This window comes from Catharus ustulatus, chromosome 16 (assembly GCF_009819885.2).
Source record: "Catharus ustulatus isolate bCatUst1 chromosome 16, bCatUst1.pri.v2, whole genome shotgun sequence".
Classification (NCBI taxonomy): Eukaryota; Metazoa; Chordata; class Aves; order Passeriformes; family Turdidae; genus Catharus; species Catharus ustulatus.
In genome coordinates this window covers 2,264,269-2,289,043 of record NC_046236.1, presented here as the reverse complement: position 1 = coordinate 2,289,043, position 24,775 = coordinate 2,264,269, and the positions used below count along the sequence as shown (strand labels likewise).

Genomic DNA, 24,775 nt, shown 5'->3' with positions numbered 1-24,775 from the left:
GGCAAGGGGCGCTCAGGGGGTGTCCTAGCTCCTGTCCCCCTCCCAAAACACAGCCAGCCCCTCCCACAACCTACCTTGACGCGTGGCACGTGGAAAGCCACGGGCTCCAGGGTGCTCTGCCCCAGGCGCAGCGCCCGGGCAAACTCCACCTCCCGCACCTCGCACGCCGTTTTGGGCAGGAAGACGAAACCCTGGTGGGGTGGGAGTGTGAGTGGAGTCTGGCAGCACAGCTAGGGGGTCAGGGACAGGCAGCATATCCCTCCTTTACCTTGTGGGGTTCGTTGGAGGTGAAGCTGTTGCATTCGAGGAAATAGGGGGGCTCGGGCATCACTTCATAGAGGAAGACTCTGGTGTCACCCTGGGGATGGAGTGAGATGGAGGCAGTCAGGGGACATGGAGAGTCCTTCTACTGTGGGGTGCTGAAGGCAGGGAGCCCCAGTTTTTTGGAGGGCAAGGCTTCACCTTGCCCGTGAGGAAGACAACGCTGGTATCCTCATCGTAAAAGGGCAGGAGGGTGGAAGGGGCCACGTCCAGACCAAGGACAGACAAAGGTCCTTCAGGCAGGGCCTGTGCCCGGTATAGGAGGATCCTCCTCTCGCTGCGGCTGTGGGGAGGTGACAGTGAGAGCAAGCATCATCCTCAGGGACCCCTGCCATGGTATGTGTCCCCCTCCTTACCTGTCAAAGCCGGACACCAGGAGGTAGTCACCACCACAAACCCAAACCAGGCGTGCTCCGCGTCCCCCCTCCGGACCTGGGCCCTCCTGCATGGGATGAAGGTCACCCTGCCTGCTCCGAGAGAGCTGGGGGTGCAGTCATGTGCCCATGGGGAGGGTTTTCTGCCCACACCCCCAGCTCTTCAGCCTGTCCCCAGTGCTGGGACTGTACCTGTTGAGGCTGAGAGCTGCGCCGTGGCTCATAGAGCCGAATCCGTCCGTCTTTGCTCACCGTTGCCAGCTTCTTCCCATGTGGGCTCCAAGCCATGCTGAAAATCTGGAGAGACAGATGTTGTGCAAATGTCCCAAAGTTGCCTATCAGGTGTCCCAGGATTTGTCATCCCTTACCTGATCTGTGTGTCCCTGCAGGCACAAGACTTCCTGCCTGGTGCTCAGCTCCCAGATCCGCACGGTCATGTCGTAGGAGGAGGAAACCAGGAGATCGGATGCCACGGGGTGGAAGCGGATGGAGTAAATCTTTTCCGTGTGACCTGGTGAGGATCAGTAGTGCGTGGTTGTGCCCAGCTGTGGGTGCCACCAGGCTGGTTTGTCCCCAGTGTGGGGTGCTCAGTGTGTCCCCTCACCTCGGAGAATAGCTTCAGGCTCTTGCAGGGTCTCCTGCAGCCCTCCCTCAGGGATCCGCCACAGCCGGATCTTGGCGTCCTCGCCCGCTGTGCACCAGAAGGGAAGGGCAGTGGTTAATGGGGTGATCTGGCATGCCTGGAGCTGGAGGACCCTCAACAGGGCTGGCACGGCCCACTAAGGCTGGCACACACGTACCGACAGCAAGGCGCCGGGGGTCGAAGGGGTCCCAGGTGAGGTCAGCCACCGCTGCGCCATTCTGGATGGTGGGCACAGCTGTGTCGGGGAGACGGCCGGGCTTGGAAAGCTGTGGGAGAGAGCTAGGGGTCACCAGCATGGCGCAAATGGCACCATGCAGGCCTCCACACCTCACCGTGGTACCTCAAGGACGGCGATCTGGCCGCCGGCAGAGAGCAGGGGCAGGGCCACGCGCTGGTGGTTGGCGCAGAAGCCGTCGCTCTCGCCCGGCGTGGTGAGGCTGAGCCCCCGCAGGTTGGTGAGGTGGTGGTCCCGATGCAGCACCCGGCCCTGGGCGTGCCGGAAGCGGGAGCTGGGCCCTGAGGGGGCGAGGGGTAGATGAGTACCCTGAATTCCCCCAGTGGGGGCCCCAAGCCCACTCCACTGCCTGCTCACCCAGAATGCTCTGCAGGGACTTCTGGCTGGGGCTGCTAGCAAAGCCACTGGAGGGGCCTGTGCTGGCTGAGAGCGAAGTGGCTGCGCTGCCTGGCGAGGCCAGTGAGGATGGTGAGGAGTAGCCACTGGCTTCCTATGGGAGAGAGAGACAGTGGGCAGGGGTGCTGGCACCTGAGCCTTGCCCTGTGGGATGAGGGCAGGAGGGACCCCACCCCTTCAGCATTCAGTGCACTTTTCCAGAGCCCCATGCTCACACTCTGGTCGGTGTCGGTGTGGCCGGTGTCGGTGTGGCCAGTGTCGGTGTGGCCAGTGTCAGCATCAGTGTGGCTGATGTTGGTGGGGCCGGGGCCAGCAATGATGGGGGACACGAAGGTCTCCGTGGGTCTCCGTGCAGGGTGCAGGCTCACCCTCCCCACCTGCACAGAGCACAGCAGTGAGCATGGCGCAATGGCAATGCCACCAGCAAGGACACTCTGCTGGGTGACACTGACCTGCTGGCTGTCTCCTGCCCACCAGCCTTGGGCGTCGGTGGCTGGCAGGGTCCCTGTGCAGTCAGGGAACAGATCCTCATGGAACTCCTGGACAGACTGTGGGAGGGCAGATGGGGTGAGATGGGTGTTCCCAAAATCCAACAGCCTCTGTCCTGCTGCAGCTAGGGCACCCCTGGATACCCCCAGACACTCCCAGCACCCAAACTTCAGCTGCTTGAAGTGCCCAGCACCCACTGCACAACAGCACCCAGCAGGTGGCACCCAGCTGTCAGCATCCACTCTCCAGCACCCCAATCCTGCATGCAGCACCCGGTTTCCCAAATCCAGCTCCGAGACTCTATGACCCACCATCCAGGTCTGACCTCCATTCCTGCTATCCCCAGGCTGGGGACTGGGCTCTCACTGCAGCTGGGTCCTTTTTGTGAGATGAAACCAGGCACCTATGAGACAGTGCCACCCGCAGGGCCCCCTTACCTTGCGTGGCACCAGGTAGCTGACAGGAATGAGGGCGGTGTCCGTGAGCTGCAGGACACGGAGCACCTCGCAGGCCATCACATCCAGGGCCAGGCGTGGCATGGCTGCCAGGCCCCGCGTGCTGCCCTCTGTCCGGCACTGGGTCACTGTGGGACAGGCAGGGTGGCTGTGGGGTGCATGGCCAGGCAGCAGTGAGCCCCCCAGGGGAGATATGGGTGGGGTGGGACCTGCTTACCCTGGGTGAGTGCTGGCTGCGTGGGGGCCACCTCGAAGCAGTACAGGAGGTTTTCTCCCTGGAAGACAGGTGGTGGGGACAGGGAATGAACAGGGCTGTAGGAAGCACTCCACTGCACCCACATGCAACCTCCTGTCCCTGCAGTGCCTCCCTACAGCCCCCAGCCATGGGACCTCACCTTCCCTGCCAGCACCAGCAGCCCTGTGTCGGCGTCGTACAGCGGGATGGTCACCCTGCAAGGGAAGGGGGTGCTGAGCCGGGTGTCCCCATGAGCACAGCATCCCCATGGATGTGGGGCTGGATCCTGTTCCCCCACTGGTGCACACCCCAAGTCCCATCCTGGGGAAGTGTGGGGCAGGATAAGGCTGTGCTGCGATGGGAGGGCAGCACTGTGCTCGGGGGTGCAGGGTGCTGGGGTGGTCCCAAGTGACAAGGGTCCCCAGTGACCCCTCACTGTCCCAGCCTTGGCTAAACAAGTTGGCAGCAGGATGTCACTGCCACCTGCTTCCAGCCCCGGCTGCACAGTGCCTGCTCTGAAGCTGTGCCCAGCCATAGGGCATCCTGCTCCCTGTCCTGCTCCTTGGCACCTGGCCTCGCTCAGGGAAGCCTCTGGCACCCGCAGGGTTGCCCCGAGGCCGGCCGGGCCGGCTTGGCCTGTTCGGGGCAGGCGCCTGGCACACCCCGGCTCACTGCCTTTCTCCCCTGGCACCTGTGGAGCCAGCCAGCCCCAGGAGTGCCCTGCAGCCCAGCTGTGCCAGCTGGAGCGTGTCCATGTTCCCTGTCCTGCACCCAGACCGCAGCCAGGGTGCTCCGCAGCTGGAGGACCATGGCTGGGGTGTGCTTGTGACAGGGTGCAGTGATCAGGACTTGCTCCTCCTTGCTAGAGGGGACCATGACTGGGGGCACACTCAGTGGCAGGAGGGGACCACAGGGAATGAGGGGACAGTGGTGATAGGAGCACGGAGGGGTGGAGGAAGGAGTGCCACAGGCAGAGACCAAAGGGACAATCTGTTAACTTTCAGTTGACATTTCTGTGGCTGTGCCAAGGGGAGGGAGCTGCTCCATTCCATCTCATGCCCTGAAGGATAGCTGCGGGTGGTATGGCATGGTCCTGCCTCAGGACTGTTGGCACAACCTAGGCAAATACTGACAAGAGGCCTGTGGCAGGCACCAGGATCCCCTGTCCTGCTGTCAGCACAGTCACCAGCACTGCCACCACCAGAGTAGTGCAGGTCTGGGACAAGGGCACCCTGAGTGCCTGGTTGTCCCAGCCCAACCCAAGCCATCTTCACCATGCCAAACAGGGAGCATTGCTCTGCTGTCACAGGGGCATTGCACAGCCCTGCAAGGGCCACCCACTTTCCCCTTGTCCCTTGGCATGGTGGCAAGAGCTCTGTGGACACCAGGGGCATGGGGGGCTGGGATCCCAAGGCACTGGGGCTCATCGGTGCCAGAGTCCCTGGTTACCCTGGACATACTGGATGTGGGGGTCCTTGGGAATGCCAAGGACACCCAAACCAGCCTTTGTGGTTACCAGAGTTGCCAGGGGTCCCATGGGTGCTGGGGATCTGAGAGAAATACCTGTACCTGGATCTACCCCAATACCTGTGTGTATACACATCAGGGGTCCCATGGACCCCGGCCCCAGGGATGCTGAAGGTCCTGAGGGGCCATGGAATGTTTGGGAGGTCTGGGAGCTTCAAAAGATCCAGTGTGCCCTGGGGATCCTTGTGACTCTGGGGTGCCCTAGGGTCACCATGTGAGAGTTCCATGTGCGGGAACACCCACATGGAGTTCCCAAGGGCTCCCAGAGGTCCCTGTGACTCTGGAGGCTCCTGGGGTCTGGAAGTCCTTGTGAAGGCCTCTGGGATCCTTGTGACTCCAACATCTCAGAGGTCCTGGACGTGCTGGGGGCCACTGTGACTTAGAGGTCCTGGGTGCCCCAATAGTCCCTGTGACTCTGAGGTCCCAGATGTCCTGGGTATCCCAGGGGTCCCTGTGAATCAGAGATCCTGAATGTCCCCGGGGCTACTTGTAGCTCTAGGGTCCTGTGGTCCCTGTGGTCTCTGTGACTCCCGGGTCCCAGAGGTGCTGGATGTCCTCACGGTCCCTGTGACCCCAGGGTTCCAGACGTGCTGGATGTCCCGGGGAGTCCCTGTGACTCCCGAGTCCCAGAGGTCCTGCATGTCCCGGCGGTCTCTGTGACTCCCGGGTCCCAGAGGTCCTGGATGTCCCGGGGGCCCCTGTGACTCCAGGGTCCCAGAGGTGCTGGATGTCCCCGCGGACCCTGTGGCTCGGGGGGTCCCGGGGGTCCCCGCGGCGCCACCCCCGTCGGGCCCCAGGTGAGCGGGGGCGGAGCCTCAGTGGCGGCCATGCTTCGCCCCTCCCCCCAGTGCTCTCAGCCAATGGGCGCCGGGCGGGAGGGCAGGCCCCACCCCTCTCTTTAAAAGCCGCCCCCCGCGCCCGGCGCTGCCAGAGAGGGGAGTGCTCGCCCAGTCGCTGCTGCCTTGTCGTGATGGACTGACCGCACGCCCGCACCGCCCCACACCGCCCGCCACGGTGAGTCCCGCTGCCGCCGCACCGCCCGAGCCTCCACACGGCCACCAGTGCTCGTGAGGCGGCCGCCCACGGGCGGGAGGGGGCTCTGCCGGGCATCCGCGGGCTCAGGGGACGGTGGGGCCCGGGGGGTCCTGGTGGGCCTGGGCCGGGCCATGGGACGCCCGGTGTGGCCTGGGCACCCAGGGTGACAGGGTGTCACCGGGACCTCGGTTAAGGGTCGGTATGCCCTGCTCCCTGCGAGGCCTCAGCTGAGGCAGGGGCACCCGGCTGGCCCCTGCCTCGGTGATGGTAGGGCCTCGGCTGAGCCGGGGCGATGGCACTGCTGTGGGCTGGTACAAGAGGTCATAGAGGGCTCTCGCTTCCCTGTCCCTGCCTGTGCCTGTTTTGCTGTGGGATGCACTGGAGTCCAGCTCAGGGATCCTGACCTGGTGCTCCATTCATCAGGGGTAAAGGGAGGGATGTATTTGGGGCTGACATGGAGCATGGCTCCATCCGGCATGGCCGGGTGGCAGTGAAGTGCTCTGCCAGCAGAAAGGCTCCGGACCCACACCGGACCAGAATGGTCTTGGGCCCATCCCATGTTTGCTCTGTCCTGGCAGATGTGGCGGCAGGACTCTCCTGCTGGGGTCAGGCAGAGGTGGGAGCTGCTGGCAGCAGTGTCCACCACCACCCTCCTCAGTGGAGGGCTTGGCTGGGGTGGGGTTTGGCTGCCCTCGTTCTGCTTGTCCTCAGGGGCTGGTGTCGTGGGTCACTGACCCGCTGCAGGGCCAAGCGGGTCCCCAGGTGGTGCTGACAAGGGTTTCCCTCCGGCTGGCACAGAGGGATGGGTGCCAGCAGGGCCACTGGCCAGCCTGGCCACGGGGCGGCAGGGACAGCCTGCTGCTTCTCCTGCCGCCAGCTCCCTGCACACTTCGTCATCGCCTGGTGTGTGTTCGGAGGGTGCCCGTCACCCTCTTTGGGTGTGACTTTGGCCCATCGTGGGGTAAATGTCCCTTTCCACGCCCGGCTCCCTACCAGGCTGGCAACTGCCACAGGAGCCAACACATCCCAGCAGAGATGCTCCAGTTCTGAGACTCCTCTTCGCAACCAGAACCCCCAGTAATGTCCCCACCATACACTCTCTCTTGCCAGCGTGCCCCACGCTGACAGATCTCATCCTGCTGAGACCGGGGCGGCTGGACTGCCCTGACCCAGCTGTTGCTGCCCACACGGCACTGGGCAGTGCCGCCATCAGCGATGACACTAATTACTGTTTTCCCCCGCACCACGCCGAGGCCGGCCGGGTGGCCCTGACGCAAGCGCTGCCTGCCCGGCTGGCTCTGCCGGCGGGACGCGGCACGAGGAAGCGCTCGGGGACAGCCGCGGCCGCCCCAGTCACTCCGGAGGAATCTGCCCGTGCCGCCCGGGCCACGCGTGGCACCTTCGCCGGCCTCCTCCCACTCTCCGCCGGCGTTCCGGCTCCTCCCGAGGCGGTTTGGCTGCCGGCGAAGCGGCTCTGCTGGTTTTTCTCCTTGCCGGCACCTGAGATGAGGAGCGCGGCCGGGTCAAAGGGGCAGGAGCGGGATGGAGGGGCTGGCGAGTGCTCCGGGGAATGCAATAACCAGGCCTGCATTCCTGCGGGGCTGCTGCGGAAACTTTAATTAAATAGGGAGGGGAGCGGGAGGAGGTGGGAGCTGCGGCGGCGCAGGGTGGGTTGAAGGGGAGGAGGATTAAGGGCTTAATCCTGCACATCCCCCCGGCTGGCTCGAGGAGGGGGCACGTGCTGACATCGGCTCGTTTTGAGGGGTGTAAGGCAGGGGAGCAGCATCTGCATCCCGCCTGGCAGAGGCACTGTGTGCCGTGTGCCTCCCTGTCACCGAACACTGCAGGGCCCCCGTCCGTCCTTCCTGCTCCAGTGCCACCGGCCAAGGTGGCAGCCCACGGGCCAGCAACAAGGCTGCCCTGGTGTTCACTTGCCGGTGCGGGAAGGAATATCCCGTCTGTGCCTGCGTCCCTGAGGTCCCCAAGCAGAGGGCAAAGGCAGGGACCCTCCAGCTCCTCCAGCCTGTCCTGCACAGGTGTCACCCCTTCCGGGACGGCATCGTCCTTAAGAACAGGAGGCGGGTACAAAGCAGGGCATCCCCTGCCGAGTCCCAGCCCTGGGCGGGCAGTGGGGTTGCCCAGCTCAGGGGGGGCTGCAGGCAGGGAAGGCGGGGGGGGTGACACGGCACTCCCACCCCAGCAGGCTGGCAGGGAAAGGCTGAGCTGGGACTAGGGGAATCTGAGCCCAAGATCCTCCCCGCAGCCGGAAAATATGAATAATTCGGCAAATATCTGCGGTGCAGGCGCGGGGGAGCCCAGCCAAGGCAGCAGCAGGCCGCTGGCAGGGCGGCCCCAACACCTCCAGCAGAAACGGGGCCCCCTCTTCGCCCTGGGGACCCTGCCAGGACCTGGGGAGGCTGTTCCCCTGCCCCCCGTTCCTTGAGGGGTTAGCTCCTCTGTGCCTTGAAAAGCAGCATCGTGCCGGGGAGGCGGGGCGCGGGAGGGATGCTGGCGTGTGCCGTGGAGCGGGCGATGCCGAGGGGCGGTGGCCGAGGCTGCGGGGCCGTGCCAGCCTGCCCGGCGCTCGTGGCCAGGCGCGGATTCGCGGCCGTGGCCGGGCTGGCCGAACCTGCCCGGAGCGGGGAGCCTGGCAGGCGGGGAGGAAATGCCAGCGTAATTAAAGGGACGAGAGAGACTTGGAGTCAGCAGCTGGTTGCAGCACGGGACACGTCAGCGAAACCCGACCCTGGCATTGCAAAACCAGCCCCGGCCTCGCCAGCATCCCGCAGGCCTGGCCCCGCTCTGGTGCTGCCCACCCGGGCGGGCTGGCACGACCGTGGCGCCGCTGGCATGCCAGCACCCTGCACCCAAGGCTCTCCCACCAGCCAGCATGCTCTGGATTCAGGAGTCCCCTCGAGGGGTGGTGGCTCCGCCCCCAGCCCCAAAGAGCACTTTGCAGGGTCTCCATGTTACGTTTTTAACTCTGCTGGCAGCCTGTGATGTGGTGTGCGGGGGCACCCGACACTGGTGTGGAGGCTGGGGGCTGAGCTGGGCTTGCTGGGGAGGGGATGCAGCAATGATCTGGGTGACAGTCACCTCTTGGATGTGTCTGCTCCTCCCCAGTGTTAGGGGCTGACGGCACAGGTCGTGTCAGGGCAGGGCTGCTCAGGCCAAGTGACTCAGGCAGTTGTGGTGACCCTGCCCAGCCGTGGGCTCACCCCACCCAGTGGAGGGGGTGCTCGGGAACAGGCAAGGACAGTGCTGGCCGCGGTGTTAACCCTGTCTAGCACCCCAGCAGGGGGACAAGAGGACACAGCACAGATCCAGACCCTCCTGGCACAGGATGTGGTGTCCCTGCACTGCTGACAGAGCCGGGGCAGGCGGCACGTGCTGCTGTGTGACCTGCAGCCCCCCACACACGGTGGGGGCCCCTTCTGAGCCACAGGGGGGGCGTTTGCTTGGAGATCCGACAGCTCTGAGCAGGGAGGAGGTGACAACAGATGGGGCTGGGAAAGGGTTTGCCTCTTCCTTTCCCAGGGATCCCTCTCTGTCACCTCCCCCTAACCCTGAGATGGAGTGGCAGGAGATTTTGAGTCTCTGGTCTAGGCTAGTGATATTAAAGGGGCTGAAAGATGGGGCTGAGAGAGGATCCCTTTGGGACACAGCGAGTGGCTGTGACATCAGCCAGGGGATCCATGGGGAGCTGGGGTTGAGGTGGTCACAGCCTTGTTCACCCCAGAGCCTGCTCCCTCCATCCCTGCTGACCTAGTCCTCAAGGAACAGGGTCCTTGAGTGTCCTTGAGTCCTCAGTCCACGGTGCTGCACTGTCCCTGGAGTGCCACAGGGAGGGGAACTGCAAGGTGACCTGTGGGGACAGGGGCTGGCTGTGGGTGGGTATGAGCCCATGGACTCTCTGGGAACACAAATGGCGCCTCCAGCCCCACCTCTGGGTACTCCTGTCCCCAGGAGGGGCTGCTGCTGGTGATCCAGGCAGGAGCAGCCCCCGAGGGTGCAGCTGCTGTGACGATGGCACAAGCAAAGGGTTAAGCTGAGCTCTACGCAGGGGAGGCTGGCCAGGCTCCCACCCCTTCCCGGTGCTCTGATTCTCCGCATCCCCTGTGTTTGATTTGCACCCTGCTGAGCAGCTGGGGAGGTTGGGGCCCTTCTGAGTACTGGGAAAGGTCCTGATGCCCCACCAAAGACAGCCCAAATATCAATGAGGCGTGTCTCATGGTAGAGCCTGGGGTGTGCAAAGGTACTACATCCCCAAATCCTGGAAGTCTGGGAAGGGGGGAGCATAGAGCTGGGGTGGGCAGCCAATGTGCTGCTTTACTCTCACCAGCCCTGGAGAGAGAGTAGGGTTCAGAGGTGCCCCACAGCCCTGCCAGCCCTAGGTACCCCCCCAGCAGGGCCCATCCCCTAACCCTGGCTGCACTTGTCTCTCCACAGAGCTGACACCATGAACCGGCTGATCCTTTGCACACTGCTCCTCTTGGCTCGTGGGGAGCTGGCCAGGGCATGTCCTGCAGGCTGCCAGTGCCATGACCTCAAGACCATCCTGTGTGCGGCCAGGAGGGGCCAGACGGTGCCCCAGGGGCTGCCCCCCAGCACCCTCTCCCTCTATGTCTTTGAGAACGGCATCACGACGCTCAGTGAGGACAGCTTTGCAGGGCTGCCTGCCCTCCAGCTCCTGGACCTCTCGCAAAACAAGATCACCAGCATCCAGAGAAATATCTTCCAGCCCCTGACAGAGCTCGTCAACTTGGACCTGTCCTCCAACCAGCTGCAGGAGATCACCAATGAGACCTTCCATGGACTGCGGCTGCTGGAACGGCTCTACCTGCAGACGAACAGGATCCAGCACATCCACGCTGCTGCCTTTGACACACTGGAGAATCTGCTGGAGCTAAAGCTGCAGAACAACCAGCTCAGGGCTGTGCCCCCCCTTGACCTGCCCAACCTCCTGCTACTGGACATCAGCTGGAACAAGATCCCTGCCATTGCACCAGGGGCTTTCCATGCCGTCAGCATTGAGTCCCTGAAGATCGCAGGGCTGGGCCTGACGAGCTTAAACGAGGAGCTCTTCCAGGTCCAGAACAATCTCCATGAGCTGGACGTCTCTGACAACCTGCTGGAGCGCGTCCCAGCAGTGCTGCGGCGCCTGGGCAGCCTCACCAGGCTCAGCCTGGCCGGCAACGCCCGCATCTCCCAGCTGCTGGCCGAGGACTTCCAGAGCCTCCACAACCTCCAGGAGCTGGACATCAGCAATCTCAACATCAACACCATCCCTCGAGATTTCTCCGGCTTCTTCCCCAGGCTGCGGGCCGTGACGGCTGCGGGCAACCCCTTCAACTGTATCTGCCAGATGAGCTGGCTGGTGCAGTGGGTGAACGCCAGTGGTGTGGTCCTGCGGCGCCCTGAGGAGACGCGCTGCCACTTCCCCCCAAAAAACTCCGGCAAGCTCCTCCACCACCTGCAGTACACTGACTTTGGCTGTCCCACCACCACCCCCACACCCACCACACCCCGCACCACCACGCTGCCACCGCCTGCGCCGCTGCCCAGCACCCATCGCCCGCCGCCTGCCCCCAGCACTGCTGCACCCACCCTGAGGCCCAGAGAGCCCCAGGACAGCTCCACACTGGTGCCCTTCAGTGGTGCCCCGGCCCCCACCAGCCCCCCAGCGCCCATCTGTCCCCCCCGCACGTGTCTGAACGGTGGCACCTGCCAGCTGGGTGCCCAGAACCTCCTGGAGTGCCTGTGCCCCGTGGGCTTTGCCGGTGTGTACTGTGAAGTGGAGGCGAGGGGAACGACGCTGGCCCCGGGCACGCCAGCCCTGCCACCTGCACAGCGAGTCAGCATCGCCCAGGTGGGCAGCACCTCCCTCAAAGTGAACCTGCACAACTACGTCCAGTCCAAGGCGCAGCTGAAGGGAATCCGCCTGAGCTACCGGAACCTGTCGGGGCCAGACAAGCGGCCGGTGATGCTGCGCTTGCCGGCCTCGCTCTCCGAGTACACGGTGCGGGCACTGAAACCCAACTGCACCTACCGCGTCTGCATCGGGGCGCTGGGGGAGCTCCCCAAGGAGGAGCACTGCGCCGAGGCACAGACCCTGCCCCTCAGCCTGCAGCAGCACTCCCCCGTCACCCAGAGCCAGGACCCCAACCTCGCCCTGATCCTCATCCCTGTGCTGGCCGCCGCGCTGCTGCTGCTACTGGTGGCCGCTGCTGCCATGTACTACTGCCGGCACCGCCAGGCCAAGGCACACACCGGCACTGGGGTAGACACCGGCCCACTGGAGCTAGAAGGGGTGAAAGCCTGCCTGGAAAACGGGGATTTGAGCGGCTGCAAGGTGCCAGAGGCAGCGATGCTTTCTGGTAGCTCTGAGTGTGAGGTGCCACTCATGCAGTCGCACTACCCCAGCAACAACAACACCCCGGGGCTCAAACCCTCCTACTTCTGAACCCACAGGGCTTCCAGAGCCTTGGACACAGGAGGGCTGAGCTCAGTGGCAGCACCTGGCCATGTCCCTCTGGGATATAGATTGCCAAGGAGCTGACTGAATTGAGGCAGAAACCCCCCCAGGCCCACAACGTGCAATTTCTGAGAGGCTGCCACGCTTTGGGAGGAGATATGAATTTTACTGCTCTGTGCCTTGATTTCTGTGACTCTACCTAGAATATGGGTAGTGGAAGAGGAGGGGGGGTTAATTTGGGGGTCAGTGGGGCTTTTTTTAGCTCCTGCTAAAGAGAAAGCTGCTGTGGCTTTCGAGAGAAAAGGCTGAGGGATGCCCACGTGCTGGTAACAAGGGTCCTTCAGTGGAGCACGGCCCATGACTCGACTCCCTGGAAGCTGATGTGAGCAATACGGCCCGGCCGAGGTGCTGGGACCCTCGGGACCCCCCGGGCCAAAGGAAGTGCCGAGCAGGCAAACCGGGAATTGAAGCTTTAAGAACTCAGAGAGAATATTTATACACCGTTATTTCCCATTTCTTCTGGGAAAACTTTTTTTAGTACAGGTTTGCGTACATCTCTTTTGTAAGGCAGATCAGAAGGGTGTCTTTTTGTAAAAAAAAAAAAAAATACCAAACCCAAAATAATTAAAACAACAACAACGAAAAGTTCTGTGCAGCCCTGAGCACCACGGCAGGCAGTGCCCGTCACAGGCAGGGGTGTGGGCAGCGCTGCGTGTCCCCTGCAGAGGAGCGGGAAGGCCAGCCGTGTTCTCCCGTTGTTGTTGGCGAGCGCCGGGATGAGTCAGGGCAAGGGAGGGGGGAGTTTTCCCGACTCTGGGCGTTTTTACCCCTAGGGCGCTGCCCCCCACCTCGGGCGCTGAGGAGGTGTTCCCAAAACAGAGGCCACGGGGTTCAAATCAGCCCCTGCCCTGCGCATCATCCAGCCTTACTTCATCCCTCCCTGCCTGCCAGATGGCTCCGGAGCCAGCTGCGGGACAAACAGCCCAGCCCAACCTCCTGACGTCACCCGCGGCAGCACCGGGACCCCCAAATCGCCCGTGACAAGTGTCAGTCCTGCGTGCCCCTCCTAGGCCGGGGGCCGCAGCCAGAACCCCCCACTGCCCGGCCCCAGAACAGCCGGTTTTGTGCGCTGGCCCTGGCGGGGTGGGCTGGGAGCCGACGCTCGGCAGGTTCCCGCTGCCAAGTGGTTTCTGCTCCAACCCTCTGGTTTTAATCGTTTTCCAATCCTTTATCTTTCGGGCTGGAATTTTCCAGGTTGGGGCCCTGCCCGCCGAGGTATGTTTGATTTGGAGAGGACGAGCACCGCGCGGGGCTGAAGCCGAGGGTCACCGCCGTGCCGCTCCGGGCCGGCCGCTCCGCCGCAGGACACGGCCCTGACCCCCGGCCCCTCGGTGCCGCTCGCCCGGGGCAGGGAGCGGCTCTGGATGCAATTAGGGGCGCGGGGCGTCGGCGGGGCCGTCTGGCGCAGCCCCCCGGCTCCCAGGTGGGCTTCCGGCAGGGCTGGCTCCCATTAGGGCCGGCGCAGCGGCAGGAGGGGCCCCTCGCCGGCGCGGGCGGCTCGCTGCGATGGCCACGCTCGCCCGCTCAAAGGGCCCATTGTGGTCCTCTCCCCACAGATTTTTCAAATTAACATCCCAAATTCCTCCCAAAATTGCTGCTGTGTAAATATTTTCACTGCGAGCTTTGTATATTTTCCAGCCTCGCGAGGAGGAGAGAAGAAAAGTCCCTGGCGGAGCCTCGGCCTCGCGCCGGGTGCACCCGGCGGGCCCCGCCACGGCCCCCCGAGCCCGGGCCAGCCCCCGGCGTGTCCCCGCGTCCGCACCGGCGTCAGGAGCCCTCCGGCACCTCCTGGCCCCTCACTTCCCCCCTCCTTTGCTTCCATGATGTGCCCTTCCCCTAACGAAGCTGATTTCTCCACTTCCAAGTAGCTGGAGGTTTGCAGGGGACCCCCCATGCGATGGGGACGACCCCTTGGCACCTCAGCTGATCCCACTGTTCTGGAGGGGCTTCCAGCAGCTCCAGAGTGAGGGAGCTTCAGTGGGGATGCCGGGAGGGCAGAAGCAAAGTTGGGGCTCAGCTTTGGCAGGTGCAGCACCCCGAGCCAACGATTTTGGGGTGCCAGCTGCACAAGGGGGGCAGCAGGGCTCAGCCTTGGCACGGAGGTGATGGGGACTCTGCAGCCAGGGCAGCGCTCGGCCACCACCCACACCCACATCTGCACCCGGGCAGCCCTGCGGGGGAGCAGCAGTGCCCAAAATGGACTGTCCAGCTCCTGTGGCTTCCTGAATCCCAGCACAAAATTCCCCTGGCCACTGCCAGCCCCGTCGCGCGCTAAGAGCCGCTCCGAGCGGCACATCGTGCGGCGCTGCTAATTCCTGCGAGCTGAATCAGCGCCGACAAGGATTGCAAAACCCCCTGAAATGGACCCAAAAAAAATCTCTGTGCGATCCAGCGGGGCCGGTAAGCGAGAGCCCCGGCCAGAGCCACCGGCAGGATGGGGGCTCGGCGGGGAGCCACAACGGGAGGAGCTGCCGGCTTCGTCGGGGCAAATCCTGTCTGCATCCTGACGTGGCAAGGGCTGGAGGGCTCTGGTCTCCCAAAAATCACCCCTGGTCCCACGCATGGTCCCACGGAAGCCAAAGACATGTCCAGGTTCCCTGGGTCCCCCATATCTGGAGCAGAGCCCCGAAGGGGTCATGCCTCGGTGCCAGGGGTCCGGATGCCCACTCTCTGGGGGGAGGACAGGTGTGTGCTCATCATCAGATCCCAGTGCTGCCAGGAAGAGCTTTGGAGCTCATCATCTTCCTGGAAAGCTGGGGAGGCCAGGGAGCACCGTCTGGCCACTGAGGCTGTGGCTCATCTGGGAGTGATTTGGGCGCTGCCATCCCGCCCCAGCGCTGGGCTATTTTTACCCAGTGGAATTACGGGACAGGCGACATGGGCTGAGTGGTTGCCCCGCCTTAACCCCTTCATGTGGCTGGCCAGTAGCACCATGGGGATGGGTCCCACTGAGGTGGCATCTGATGGGGTGGGGTGGCCTCTCCCCTTCCTTGTTTCTGAGGCTGGCAGCCAAACTGGGGCAGGAAAAACCCCTTTCCCAATGATGGCAAGCACATGACAACCCAGGCACCTCTGGGATCTGCAGGGGGACTAGGACAGGGATGGGGACAGGAATGGACCTGTGCTGCTCAGAGTTCTTCCTGCTGAGGTGGGTTTTTTCAGAGACCCACAAAACACCTATCATGACCCAAAAGGGCTGCTAAGCCCCACAGAAAAGCAGTGCAGAGGGTGCTGGACAGGACATGAGCAGGACTGGCCACTGAGGTCCCACTGCAGCTGGTGCCTGGGGAGAGGTGGCAGAGTGACAGTGGGATCATGTGCCTTGGTGGGGTCAGGTGCCTTGGTGCTGGGAGATGCCAGGGCTGCAAGCCTGACCCCAGGAGCTGGCTCAACCACAGCCTTTGGCTGGGGCAGGGGTGGGTGTTAGGGACTGACACCTGGCCGTGTCCCCAGGGCCCCCTCCATGTCCTGCTCCAGCTCCGGGGGAGTCAGCCCCAAATCCCCCCACAAATACCATGCTGTGCCAACTCCCTGCTACAGGCAGGTCCTGGCTCTGGCACCTCCTGGGTGGGGATCCAGCTGTCGCCATCTCTCAGCCCCACCACCATCCTGGTGGGACATGTCCATTGTTGGAACATGCCATGGGGACATGGCTTCCTGGAACCTCTGCTGACCCTGGCATCTCATCCCTACTGATCCAGCCATAGCACCCCAGCCTCTCTGGGGACATTTTCAGGACATGGAAAGAAGCAGTGATGCAAGGAAGCTGCTGTTCTCCTGTCACCACAGTGGGGACAGCACTGTCCCCAGGCACTGCTGTGCTGGCTGCCGGGCGTGGGGCAGCGGGGTCTGGTCGGTGACCCCCAAGTTGGAGCCAGTAACCCAACCCCGCTAGTGCTGGTTACAATTTAGGGCAACAATAACCTATTGAGGCCCCTTCCTGGCTCCTGCCCTGCTGCTCCTTGATCTAATTAAAGGGGGCCAGGGGGACAAAACCCGACCTGAAGGAACAGCAGGTAGCCAGGGGTGGTACACTGAGGACCAGGATATGGAGAGGGGCCACCCACATATCCCACCTCCTGTTCCCTCTCAGTCTGGGCATTGCTGGAGTCAGCCCTTGAGCATGGCCCTGACATGCTCGGGGTGCTTTGAAAATGACGTTTGTGTGGTCAAAAATATCTCACCTGGTCAGGATCTGGGAAAGAGAACCACCGAAAGGCACATGCTGATGTGGAGGTCCATGGGGCTGGTGCCTCCCACTCTCTGCCCTCTTCCAGGGATGCTGGATAGGGCACAATCAGCCTGAAGGGTTTAGTGTTGCTGTGGTCATTGGGGTGAGCACAATGGGGTGACCCCCACCTTGGGGCACGCCATGGCCCTGCTTTGGGGTGCCATGGGGACGCGTGGTGCCGGCTCGGCGGGCGCGGTGGGGGTGCGGTGGGGATGCGGACTCCCCTTCCTGCCGGCCTGGCGTCAGTAATGAATGGTATGAGTTTCCTGCCCGCCCACTGATTGCTTCCTTAAAGAGCTCCAACGAGCTGCTGCTGCTGCAGCTCCAGCTCCCCACGCCTCGCTCACGGCCCGGCCGGCACCGCTGCACTGCCCAACACATCTCCGTGCCCCACACCGGGCACCCACGGCCACGCCGGAGATCCACAGCCAGCCCCGCTGCTGCTCGGCCATCCCTGGGGGCTGAGTCCCCGTTCCCCAGTCCTTAAGTCTGCCCCAAGCATATCTGGTGATCTGATGACCCCAAGACCATCCACCCCGTGCCCTTGCCGCGGCTCCACGGCTCCTGAGTGTCGCGGCGCTGCTCGGGATGGCTCTGCCGAAGGGACAACACGGCCTCCGCCCGGCACCTCCGCCGGGAGCCAGCCCAAATCCCCCTCCGCCATTTGTCATCTCTGCCAGATTTACAGGCGGGAGCACTTGGGGCTGGAAGCGCGGTGGCCCCGGCGCGGCTGCCTAAAAACAGCACCTCCCCAGGACGAAGGGGGGGTCTCCGCTCGCCCCCGCCGCCCCCAGCCCCTCTCGGCTGGCCCCGCACGCAGCCGCGGGCCGGCAGGGCCCCGGCGTGACGCGCAGGCAGCGCCCGCCAGCCGCATTCCTTCGCCGATAAACCCGGCAGCCAAAATAACTGCAGCCTGTGCTCGGGGGGCCGAGCACAGCAGCGCCTGCATCCCATTTAGCCCGGCTGGCTCACTCCAGCCCTGCGAGGATTCGGGGTAATTCCCACTAGATTCTCCGCCAAGAGCAATAATGGACCCCAAGGCAGCAGCCTCAGCCTCCCCTGAGAGCATTCACTGCACACTGATGATGGCCTTTGCTCACCGAGCTGGCAGAGCTGGTGAACAGGAGAGCTGGGGGCTGCTCCCCTGACAGCTGGCAGGAGGGTGAGGGATGCTCGGGCAGCCTCTCCCCCTGCTCCCACCACACCAACACCACCCCACCATGCCCACGGCAGCTCTCCTCTCCCTCTCCCTCTCCCTCTCCCTCTCCCTCTCCCTCTCCCTCTCCCTCTCCCTCTCCATCCTGGCTGCCACCAGCACTGGCCTGGAGCTGACAGTGGTGTGGTGGATGCTGGCAGGACAGGCAAGGGGCTGTCACAGCACGCTCAGCCCCTCACCAGAGGCCCTGACCACGCAGCCTGCCCCAGCATCCCAGCCCATCACAGAGGTCACCTCGGCACACAGTGAGGGTCTCAGCAAGCCAGTGCTTTCCCAGAAGCCCTGGTGAGAGCTGGTGACCTCCAATAAGTATTGTGCCCCAAATCCCCATCACCCTGGTGGGATGAAGGCATAGCCTCCTCCTCCCATTTTCTTGCCCCCATGGTGACGCCAGGCTGGCTCACTGGGAAGCGTGGGAGAGGCCAGGCCAGCTCTAACCAGGGGTTTCCCAGCCTTGGCAGCGCCCTGCAGATGGAGACAGCTCCATCATGCCGTGACAAGGAGCACTGACCCCTTACACCACCAAAGCTCCTCTTCCACTTCCCCAGGAGGTGCCCGGTGAGCGCTGGCCTGGCCACAGCTGGCTGGGCAGCCCCCATGGCCCCACAGCACAAAGCACGACAGGAGTGGGAGGCCAGGGCTGAGCTGCTCCAGTGCTCCAGCAGTGCCAAAGGGATTCACTCGCCTGCAGCATCCTGTGGTGCTGCCCCAGGGCACAAGCCCACCCAGCCAGCAGCCACCTCAGACACTGTCCCCAGCAGTGCCACCACTCAGCACAGCACTACAGAACACCTCTGTGCCCTCACCAGCACTGCCTCTGCCCTCTCATCTCACACAAATAGTGATGGGGATGCAGCTGCACAGTCCCCAGCTTTGTCCCCAGCTGCTGGTTCCAAGAGCTCTCTGCCAGCTCCTGCTCCACCACCACCACACTCCTGATGGGTCCCTGACCATGACATGTCCACTGCTCACCCTCCCACCCCATGCTGAGTTCCCCATCCCTACCCAGGTGAGGTGTCCAGTGCCATGGTAAGTGTCGCCCCGCTGAGCCTCCGCGTGTCCCACAGCTTCACCTCCCGCTCCCGCATCTGCAGGGACACAGACATGATGTTAGTGGGCACTGGGGCTGCCTGGGTGGCTCTGTGCTGCCACCGCCTTTGCCATCCACCTTCCACCATCCCAGCAAGGACCAGGACACCTTCTGCGACTGAGGGGACCTTCTGCTTTCTTGGGGAAAGGCCACCCATAAAGCACTTGGGGTGCTTTGGCACAGCAGCCACAGGAAGCAGGGCTGGAACATGCCAGTGGTGCCAGGGCCACCTTTCTGGCGAGGATTGTACCTGGTTGAACCCGACGGAGATGAGGCAATCGCTGGAGCCCATCCAGAGCAGCCGGGAGTCCTTGTTGTTGTCATGTCCTGGGACACTCTGCAAGGCAGGAGACAGGGCTGTCAGTATTGCTGCCAGCCATGCTGGACACGTTGAGGGGCTGTGTGCTTCACCAGCTGTGATTGTGATCTGCCCCGGGGCTGAGCATGTGGAGCCGAGTGATGGCTCCCAGCTCTGCTGAGAGCTGCCCTGGGGACAGTGCAGTGGGGACAGCCTGCAAGCAGTGACAGCCTTGACTCTCAGACCATGCTAGCGTGGTTGCCTTGTGGAGCAGCTGGCCCAGCTCCCAGCAAGGAATGGAGCGTGGGAGCAGGTAATGTGAGTGTGACAGGGCACGGGATGGCTCCCGTATCCCCAGGGCTCTCCCCACACCTGGTCACCCAGACAGAGTGATGCAAGGAAGCTGCTCCATGCCAGAGATGCAAGAGGAGGCTCTGCCATGGCAGTGATGACAGAGGGACTTACTTCCCTGGCTGCATCCCCAGGCTCTTTATCCATGCTGAATCCTGGCTCCTGGAGCTGGGTGCCCCGTGTGTGCCCGGATGCTACTGAAACATGGCAAACTGAGCCTGGCCACCTTCACCAGACTGCTCCAATCCCCTGCACCCTGCTTCACCTCTCCCCTGGGCTCCCTGTGGGGGTAGGACCCCCAACCCACATCCTGTCCCTATCCCGGTCCTGCTGAGGACGGGAGGGGAAGTGCTTCCACGAGGCTGTCAGCGGGTGATTCCCGGCTCCCATGTGGTCCCCAGATGGGCCCTGCGGTTCCCGGCGCCCCAGTGGGAGCCGGCAGCCAGCCCTGGCCCGCGGCACAGGCAGCGATCGCAGCCCCTCGCTCTCATTGAGGAGCGCCAAGAACTGGCTGCTAACGAGTTCGGAGCTGGCAGGGAAAGTGGAGGGCTCTGCCAGAGCCAAACCCGGCACGGCGCTTCCGGGACATCCGCGCGGGGCAGGAGCACCAGGCGTGGGGGCAGGAGGGGTGGGGTGGGCACCGATGGTGCCCCGGAGGAGCCACGAGCTGCGTCCCCCTTGGTGCGAGCACTGTGACTGCTGGCCACGACCGCCCTGTGACCGCCAGCGCGGCAGCCAGAGGGGCCATGGAGGGGTCGCACCTCCCACCCCTCCCTGGAGCTCTGCTGGAGCAGCCTCCAGCCCCAGAGAGATGCCACTCACTGGAGAGAGCCAGGGTGGGAGCAGGCGTGCGGTGCCAAGCTTGTCGTGCCCTGGCTCCGTCACGCCTGCTGCCTTGCCAGCTCAAACACGGCTCACTTGGAGCAGTGCTGGCCAAGCCAAGCCCGGCGCTCCCAGCCGCAGGGCCAGGATGTGGGGCAGGAGGGGCCTGGCCCCCACTGCCAGCACGCTGGCAGGGAAAGGACCTGGAGAAGGGAACGTGTCCCAGGATCGCTGCCAAACGGGATGGAAACTCCAGGAGCTGGGGCCAGCTCGAGCGTCAGCCAGGAGAGCACTTCTGCACCTGAGCAGTGTGGCTGCGGCAGCCACAGCTCAACATCTGCAGATCCCATAACCCGACAGCGCCGGCTCCACGGCCCTGGGTCCCGCGGGTGCCCCGGAGCCGCTGGCGGTGGTGGCAGCCCCGGGACGGTGGTGGCAGCCCCGGGGCGGTGGCAGGGCTGGAGGAGGCCAGGGTGCTGCCGCGGCGCTCCCAGCCCCCGACGTGCCGGCTGCGGCTCAGGGCCATGTTTTCTGCATTAGTTCCATCCCGGCTGAGCTGTACGTATGGCAGCAAGTATGCGGGAGGCTGGGCTGCTCCGTGCTCAGCCTGTGCAGATGTTGCCAGAGGTGAGCGTGCGGACAGCAGCTCCCCTGGTGCAAAGGGTCTTGGTAGGGCCGGGGCGGTGTGACCTGGCACTGAGGGTGGACACTCAGTGTGGTTCATCCCCGGAACACCCGTGGGGCTGCTGTGGACCCCTGGGGCTGGCAAAGACCCTGGCACCCTTCCCGCAGTGATGTTGGAAGCCCTGGAGCAGGGAACCAAGCCACAAACCAAGGGATGAGCATCCCTCCTGAGCCACTTCTCCCCTTGGCAGGCTGCAAGGACCCCACCAGCTCTGGGCCAGCACGCGGCGATCCAAGGAAGCCTCCCAGCTCCCTGCCAGTGCCCAGGCAGCCCAGACTCCTCCCGCCCATTGCACGCATCCAGCCCGGCCGGTTTTGGGCAGCCCAGGCTGAGGGGAGCCTTTGCCCCCTCCTCGGAGGCACATCGGCTGCCTGGGGAGAGTTTCAGCACCGTCCCTCCCCCAGTCTCAATCCACCCCTCCTAGGCAGGCTGGGCTAAGGTGCTGGTTCCCATGGGAGTCCCCAGCCCTTCTCCCCGTGCAGCCTCGGGGGCTGCGGGGGGGCCCAGGGCCGGCGTGTCGGACGCAGCTGTTGGCAGCGATGCGGCGGGGTCGGGGAGCTGGGAACAGCTGCCCGCAGGGAGCGGCCGCTTCGGCTCCGTGGCTGCCTGGGAGAGCCCCACACAAAGCCAAGGCTGCTCCGGCTCCCAAGCCATCTCTGTCTTCCCGGGAGCCGTCACCCTGAGCCGGATGCAGGGCAGGGAGAGCCGGAGGTGGGAGCCCAGGGCAGAGCCCTGGGGCTGGACGTGGCCGGGGGTAGGAGTCAAAGCTCTGCTCTTGGCAGAGTCCTCGTGGCTGGCAGGGCTGGGACAGCTCAGCCCTGCCTGTGGCTAACAGCCCATGAGCATGGCTAACAGCCCACGGACATCTGATCCCCGTGGGAAGCAACTCCAGCAGCGGGATCTGCGTGGGCACAGGAGGCACCAGTGCCAGGCTGAGCTATCCCTTTGCCAGAGGGTGCCAGGGCAGAATGGGTCTCCCCTGGCACTGTGGGGGACAGACACCCTGGGTCCATGCACATGGGGAAGCCGTTGCTCCTTGCACACCCCACGAGGCTGTGGGTAGCAGGAGGAACTGCTCCCCGGGAGCCGAAAGGGTTAACCACGCACCGAATCCTCCTCTCCCAACAAGAATGTGAGTGATCTCTTTCCTTTGCCAAATCCCAGTTACTCTAGAGGTAACCAGGAGAGCAGAGCAGCCTCTCCCAGGCCAGCCCCACTCCTACTCTCTGCCCGGGGCTCAAGGAGACCAGGAGCTGTCACTGCCCCAGGGGAGTGCAGGGATCCCACAGAGCTGCGGAGTTGCTTCAGTAGACATGACACTGCCAGCACTGGCCCTGCCCTCTGCCAGGTGCGTGGTGTGTGTGTGTCATACTGGGCAGGGACCACGACAAGTCCCCTGCTGCCCATGCCATCTTCTCAGTCCTACTGGCCAGGGCAGCATTGCTGTGAGGCTCCCGTGCCCTCGGTAACTAGGCACCACCAGGCTCTGTCCCCCCCGCACCTGCACAGCCCCACTGCTCCATCCAACCCCTCCTACCCTTGGTGAGGCCAAGGCCATACCCCAAAGGATGCTGTGGGCCCAGCAAGATGGGTGGGCTCCCAGTGGGCACAGACACCACAAGGCTGGGAGAGGAGAGGAGAGGGCAGGAGCGGGCACGGCTGGCCAGGGGGGTGGGCAGGCTGCAGCACCCAGCACCCAGCACACCCACCCCTCCTCTGCTGCCTCTCTCCTCTTCCTGCAGCCACGGCCCCACATAGCCCCACAAGCTATGACACCATCAAATCCCAAAACACCTTTGCTCTCTGGAGAGGACCCTGCCTGGCGTCCCAGGTCAGGCACAGGCTGGGGCTCCTGAAATACTGAGAGGAGTCCCCGTCCCAGTAGTGGAGATGCCAACCTGTGTGGGCCTGAGCTGGTGAGGCCATTCCCAGTGGGAGGGATGGGCACTCAGGCGAGGGCGAGCCGGTGCCACCGCACACCCACACTCCTGGAGATGCCTCTGGCTCATTCCAAATCCTCCTCGACTTCCCCATGTCTGCCATACCAAGCAGCATTCCTGGGAAGGACGGAAGGACGGCGAAGGGGAAGCGGAGCAGAGGAAATATAAACAGTCCCGTGCAGCTACGCTGGGGAACAGAAGCATGAGAGCGCCGAGCGTGTGGTGCTATAAATAGGTTGCCCAGAGTCAGGCCAACTTTTTCATAGCTTCCCACGGTCTCCTTGGGAATGTGGGATGCTGTGGACCTTCCCCCAGCCCGGAGGAAGCCACTGCCGAGGCTGGGAGTCAGGTACCCCCGGGGTGACCCCAGCGTGGGATACCGTGATGATGGGGCAGTGGGCGGAAGGCTAAAGTCTCTTTACGTCCTGATGCGCCTCTCCGATGATGACAAGCGGTCCCCAGCCGGCCCTGGGCTGACAGCTGGATCCTGGGCAGAGGTGACATGTCAGGGTCCGTAGAGTTCTGGCTCAACCAGATCACCCCAACCCTGGATTTCCACCCTGCCACAGCATCAGCCTGCCACCATGGCCACGCTGCCCATAGAGACCCTCTCCATGGCGTATCTCACTGAGGCACAGCTGGTGTGGTCCATGGGATGGTAGCCATGGTTTGGGACAGGGGCTGGAGTCCCTCTTCCCCCCGGGACCTTGAACAGGGCCAAGGCTGTGCTTGGGCTGTGAGCCCCGGCTGCTGCCCATCACTGAACTCTGCCCCAGGCACAGCCCACGAGCTGGGGGGACAAACCCACGGCGGGGACAAACCCCCAGGGACTCTGTCCCAGCTGTCCCCGGGCGCCCTCAGCCCCGGCCCCGCTCATTAGCACCGCTCATTACGGCGTGCGCTGGCCCGGTGCGCGGCCGTTCCCTCGCCCCCGGCCCTGCCCAAACGCCGGCGGAGGAAATTTCTCGTGAGAACGGAGCCGGCTCCTCTCCATCCCACACTGGCTGCGCTCAGCGGCTGCCCCGCAGCTCCACACGGACGGCGCCTGTCCCGGGAGCCAGGTGCTGGCCAGATGCACACACGGCCCCTCTCACCAACCTGTGCAAGGGGAGCAGGATGTGATGGGCTCTGTACCCCGAAGAAGGTGGCCGGAACAGTGGGCAAGCAGAGATGCCACCTTGGTAGCCCACGGTATATCCGAATCACTGCCCTGCACTGTGCTGGTGACCCACCGGAGGCATGAGCTGGATATGGTATGGGTATGGCGTTTCAGGGCTCAAGCTCTCTGCTCAGCCTTGTGTCCCCTGTCCCACCAAGGGCGGGACCCGAGGGGACAAGGGAGGGGCCCTTGGTGGGGTTTGCACGGGGAGTGCAGGAGGGTGAGGGCAGGAGCAGCGACACAGAGCCCCGGAAGGGCCAAAGCCGCAAGGGAGAGGATGTGACTCGCTTCCAGGGAGGGTCAAGGCGAGGGGGGCGACCACCACCCTGTGGAAGGGGAGGATAGGTGGCCGGGACAGCGTGGCCTTGGGAGGGGACAAGTCAGAGCACAGAACTCACAGAATTCTTTGGAAGGACAGTGGTGCTTGGACCTGGACCCAGCTAGCAGCGGGAGCATTGCTACACAGGGTGGCAAGGCAGGACCCAGGGCAGCCCTGGCATCTCCACTGCCAGTTTAGGGCACAGAGAGCAGCAACAGGGTGTGAGCACAGCCCTGACACTCACAAAGGGGCTGCAGCAAAGGGATGGGGATTCAGCAGGATGAGGCCACTGCTCTCCCAAGGGAAACCATGGCCCCGGGTACATACCAGGCACTCCACGGGGTCAGCCAGACCCCGGCCACGCTGCGTCATACACGTCTGCCCGCTGCTGGGATATGCTCAAAATAGCTGCCACGGGC

General features: G+C 63.9%; 2 protein-coding genes across 3 annotated transcripts in view; one reads left to right on the top strand and one right to left on the bottom strand.

The window, feature by feature from the left end:
* The window catches only part of LOC117003647 (coronin-7-like), a 37,342-nt gene that overhangs the window by 3,244 nt on the left and 9,323 nt on the right, over positions 1-24,775 (bottom strand). For both annotated transcript variants that reach the window (XM_033073678.2, XM_033073675.1), the window contains exons 8-24: positions 19,033-19,119; positions 18,698-18,780; positions 3,309-3,363; positions 3,131-3,188; positions 2,896-3,041; positions 2,422-2,517; positions 2,185-2,346; positions 1,931-2,063; positions 1,679-1,854; positions 1,496-1,604; positions 1,300-1,386; positions 1,064-1,206; positions 888-992; positions 678-763; positions 463-604; positions 269-358; positions 75-191 (exon numbers count right to left, since the gene is read on the bottom strand). In XM_033073678.2, the coding sequence (XP_032929569.1) occupies positions 75-191; positions 269-358; positions 463-604; positions 678-763; positions 888-992; positions 1,064-1,206; positions 1,300-1,386; positions 1,496-1,604; positions 1,679-1,854; positions 1,931-2,063; positions 2,185-2,346; positions 2,422-2,517; positions 2,896-3,041; positions 3,131-3,188; positions 3,309-3,363; positions 18,698-18,780; positions 19,033-19,119 (1,875 nt within the window). The remainder of the gene's footprint in view (positions 1-74; positions 192-268; positions 359-462; positions 605-677; positions 764-887; positions 993-1,063; positions 1,207-1,299; positions 1,387-1,495; positions 1,605-1,678; positions 1,855-1,930; positions 2,064-2,184; positions 2,347-2,421; positions 2,518-2,895; positions 3,042-3,130; positions 3,189-3,308; positions 3,364-18,697; positions 18,781-19,032; positions 19,120-24,775) is intronic.
* Positions 3,370-17,726, top strand: VASN (vasorin). The gene is made up of 2 exons (XM_033073679.1): positions 3,370-5,689; positions 10,160-17,726. Exon 2 carries the CDS (start codon positions 10,170-10,172, stop codon positions 12,171-12,173), a length of 2,004 nt encoding a protein of 667 aa, XP_032929570.1. The 5' UTR covers positions 3,370-5,689; positions 10,160-10,169; the 3' UTR covers positions 12,174-17,726.

Bases quoted from the DNA above. Each gene is read 5' to 3' on its own strand.
- VASN (XM_033073679.1), top strand. From the start codon at position 10,170: ATGAACCGGCTGATCCTTTGCACACTGCTCCTCTTGGCTCGTGGGGAG.